Source organism: Fringilla coelebs (genome assembly GCF_963513975.1).
Source record: "Fringilla coelebs genome assembly, chromosome: 6".
Taxonomy (NCBI): domain Eukaryota; kingdom Metazoa; phylum Chordata; class Aves; order Passeriformes; family Fringillidae; genus Fringilla; species Fringilla coelebs.
The window spans coordinates 24,112,463-24,116,272 of NC_140034.1; the positions used below are offsets into that span (position 1 = coordinate 24,112,463).

Sequence of the window (3,810 nt, forward strand, 5' to 3'; positions counted from 1 at the left end):
CAGCTCTTCTCACACAGCTCCTTAGTAAAAATGTATTATTATAAGATAGATACAGTTACATAATGAAATAAAAATAAAACTTAATGGCTTTTATTAAAATACAATTAAAGCAAACCACTGCTTTTTCAGGGGCTAAGATCTTACAGGAAAAAGACTAAGGAATGACTACATCTAAATAAGGCTTTACCTATTGAAAGCAACAGCTACGTTACAGCTTATACATCCATCAGTTGTAACATTCACGTTTGTGTAATAAAGCCTTCTTTATATGTAGAAGTTTAGTTGTCTCACATGTGTGTGGGAGAAGCTAGTCCTCTCTTTTAAAAAAGGACTTCTCCAGAAAAAGCCCCATGAAGAGTGATTTCTTATTTACCTAAATGTAAGAACTAGAAAGAACAATAAAAAACCAGAGGAAGAGCTGTTTTCTGGAGATCCAGTAGACCTGTTATTTTTAAAATATTTTTCAGGACATTCAGGGGCAGGAATAGCAGAGGAGGGCAGATATACAGGCAGGTCAAGCAGATGTACAGCCACTGCCTCTATTCTCAGCTGGTAAAAACCTTCAGCTTTGGCAATACAGTGTTTTCATCTTTCTGCGCAGTACAAGTTCCTCTGATGAGATTGGACTGCCCAGGGCACTGGTGGCTAACCTATTGTTTCTAAACTGGTTTGCCAGTTTGCTGGTTCATATATAGCCTAGGAAATTAAAGTCATGGCCTGTGTGAAATGAGCCAGTAATAGCCATCAATTACCTGGCAGAGGCCAGCCCAGACGGCTCAAATCATGCTCTTGGCTGACAGCTAAGAAGAGACACAAGACTGAGCTGCATTCTCCCCTCAGTGACAGAGCCCTAGGTTTGAAGAGTACTATGAAAATTTTGGGGCTTCTACATTATTCTAAGTTTATCTTCTGTTTGGCTATAATAAATGAACTCAATTTTGAAAGCAAAACCAAAGTGAAGTTGTAGGATTGCAGTGGAATATTAGGCAAAGCCTTGTAAGTATTCCCCGGTAAAATGGCAATTGTAAGGCTGTAGCAAACTCTCTTCTCTCCCAAACCTATCAACCAGATTTGGGGAAAATGGTTCAGATTAACCTAATAGGTATGTGCAGAAGCACAGCTTTTGTACATCATCAAGAGTAACAAGGGGCTCAAGGAACAATTTATTTAGTTTGGGCAGATTTAAAGCTAGATCCAGTGAAGAACTAGGAATGTGAATAGTGAAGAACTAGGGACGTGAATAGCAGGTGATAAAGTTTCCTGATGCAAAATGAATTTTATCTTTCTGGCTTAAATGCAGGCAGGCAGTAAGAATCTCCATGTGCTGACCCACACAGGCAAATAGCTCGATGCCTCTGCCCTGGTGCACCATGGAGAATAATGAATGCAAGGGTTACAATTCCAGTAAGGAGCAGAGCTCTGAATACAAGGCTGCTACACCGTAAACTTTGACTTAGGTGGCTGTTAGCATCTCAACACCTTGATTAACCAAAAATACGAATTCATCTAGAAATAAACCAACAAACTCTTGTTCTATAATGAAAACTTCTTTTCCATAAAACCAAGTCTCCTGGCATCCAAATGGACTGCAATTACTGAGAAACCAAAATCAGATTTTGTGACTGTTAAATCGCCCCCTGTATCCAGAGCTACGGGGTGGATTGCACAGCCTCACTTAACCAAGAAACCTCCATCCTTCAAGGAAGATATAACTGTAGCTGGACCGCTTTTCTCCGGTAAGCGCTGTGCAACAGGCTAGCAAGATGGCCTGGGCATCTCGGGGACACGGGCCTGAAAACAGGGCCCGTGACCTCGGTTCGACAGCTGCGGCTCGGGGCTTCGCCATCCACCCGCCCCTCCGGCAGCGGAGAAGGCAGAGTGCTACCCGGCGGCTGGACACCCGCCCGCCGGGCGGGGCGAGCGCTTCCTGGCGGGAGCTGCTTGTCCTGGGCCCTCCAACAAACGGAGGATGCCGAGGTCAGCCACGGCCCCCGACACATTTCCTCCGGCAGGTCCGGGGGAGGGCCGTGGGAGCGGGGTCGGCGCTGGAGAGGGACGGCGCGGGCAGCAGAGGCCAGCCCAAGCCGGGTCCGAACGCCACCACAGCCGCAGGGGCAGCTGGCGCCCCTCAGCCCGCCGCGTCCCGCCGCCGGCATGAGGCGGGCCGGGCCCTGGTGCCTGCTCCTGGCTGCGGCCTGCGCCCTGGGCCGGACCCCGCCGCCCCCGCGGGTCGCCGTGCGCTGCCTGTCCGCCGGCGCCTGCTTCAGCGCCCACCTCGCCAACGTCTCGTACGCCGAGGCCCGCGGCGCCTGCGACCAGCGGCGGGGCAGCCTGGCATGGGTCAGCGGCGAGCCGGAGCTGCGCCTGCTGCTGGAGCTGCTGGCAGACGCGGCGGTGCCCGCACTGTTCTGGGTCGGGCTGAAGAGGAACTCCTCCGCCTGCACCCACGACGAGCAGCCGCTCCGCGGCTTCTCCTGGGAGGGCGTCGGGGTTGGGACGGCCCCGCAGGAGGTGCCGGCGGCGCTCGGCCGGTGGCTGCAGGAGCCCCTGCAGTCCTGCGTCGTTCCCCGCTGCGCTGGGCTGCGCCTGGCGCCTGACCCCGGGGACGGCCCCAGATGGGGCTGGAAGGAGCAGGTCTGCGGGCTGAAAAGCCCGGGCTACCTCTGCAAGTACCAGTACGAGGGTGCCTGCCCCGACCTCAGTCCCGAGGGCGCCCTTGACCTCGACTATCGGCTCCCCTTCGAGGAGCGCAGCGGCGGCCCCGGCTTCAGCCCGCCGGGCACCGTGCTGACAGTGGCGTGTCCCGGCGGGGAGGTGCGGCTCACCTGTCAGCCCGAGCCGGGAGGCTTCGCCTGGAAGGCGGCAGAGAAGCCCCTCTGCCCCTGCCTCTTCGGCCGCACGACCCCCGACAGCGGGCGGTGCTCCGAGGCCGCCGGGTGCCGCGATGCCGCCGGCGGCTTCGCCTGTGCCTGCATCCCGGGCGGCCCGGACGGAACTGCCTGCCCGGGCACGGGGCCGGCCCCCACCGCTACAGGTGGCCCCGCGGAACCGTCGGGTGCCAGGGCGGAGGGGCAGCAGCCTTCCATCCCGACACCCGGCGGTTCCACGGAGCCGCCCGCTACCGCCACGGCCGCCGCCGGCGGAGAGAAGACGGCTGCTCCGCCGCCTTCCTCCTCCTCTTCCTCCTCCTCTTCCAACTACGTTTTCATCCTGGTGACGGTCGCTGTGGTGGTGCTGGTCATCCTGGTCATGACCGTCCTGGGGGTGTTCAAAATCTGCTTTAACAAGAAGTCCGAGGGCCGCGGGGAGAAGGAGCCGCCGGAGGCCGCCAACAAGGCGGAGACAGGCTCCGCGGAGCCCGGCGGAGCAGCGCGGGGTGAATAGCCCCGGAGCGCCAAGGCCGCGTCCCTCGGGACTGCCCTGAGCGGCAGCTGCCACCCTGGGCAGCGCTCGGCTGCCCGCGTCCCTCCTGCCCCCAGCGCTGCTGCTGCGGGGAGCCGAGGGAGAGGCGCCGCGGGACTTCGCTGGACAGGGCTTGGGCATTATCAAACGCAGGAGCGCGCAGCGACGTTCTTTTGAGAGGATTGAAATCTTTGGACTGTCGGAGATTTTGTCGGTCTGAAAAAGAGTTATTTCGGTGCTGATTTCACTAAAATATAAATAGATCAGCCTGGCCGACAGAGCGATTGCAGCTGCAACAATTGTGCATTTTTATCCTCTCAGAAGCTGTTCGTCTGGTGCCTTACTTGGAGCAAGCATAAAGTGGGCCACTTCGAGCACTTGTATCTTGTAATTTAGAAGTCACTCCTT

At 56.3% G+C, this 3,810-nt stretch overlaps 1 protein-coding gene across 1 annotated transcript; it reads left to right on the plus strand.

Annotated features, from left to right (window-relative positions):
• Positions 1-1,370: 1,370 nt before the first annotated feature.
• Positions 1,371-3,480, plus strand: CLEC14A (C-type lectin domain containing 14A; the record flags this gene model as incomplete). Its single annotated transcript, XM_084208695.1, has 2 exons — positions 1,371-1,441; positions 1,755-3,480. The coding sequence occupies 2 exons, from the start codon at positions 1,371-1,373 to the stop codon at positions 3,382-3,384; spliced, it is 1,701 nt and encodes a 566-aa protein (XP_084064821.1). The 3' UTR covers positions 3,385-3,480.
• Between the last annotated feature and the right edge of the window lie 330 nt (positions 3,481-3,810).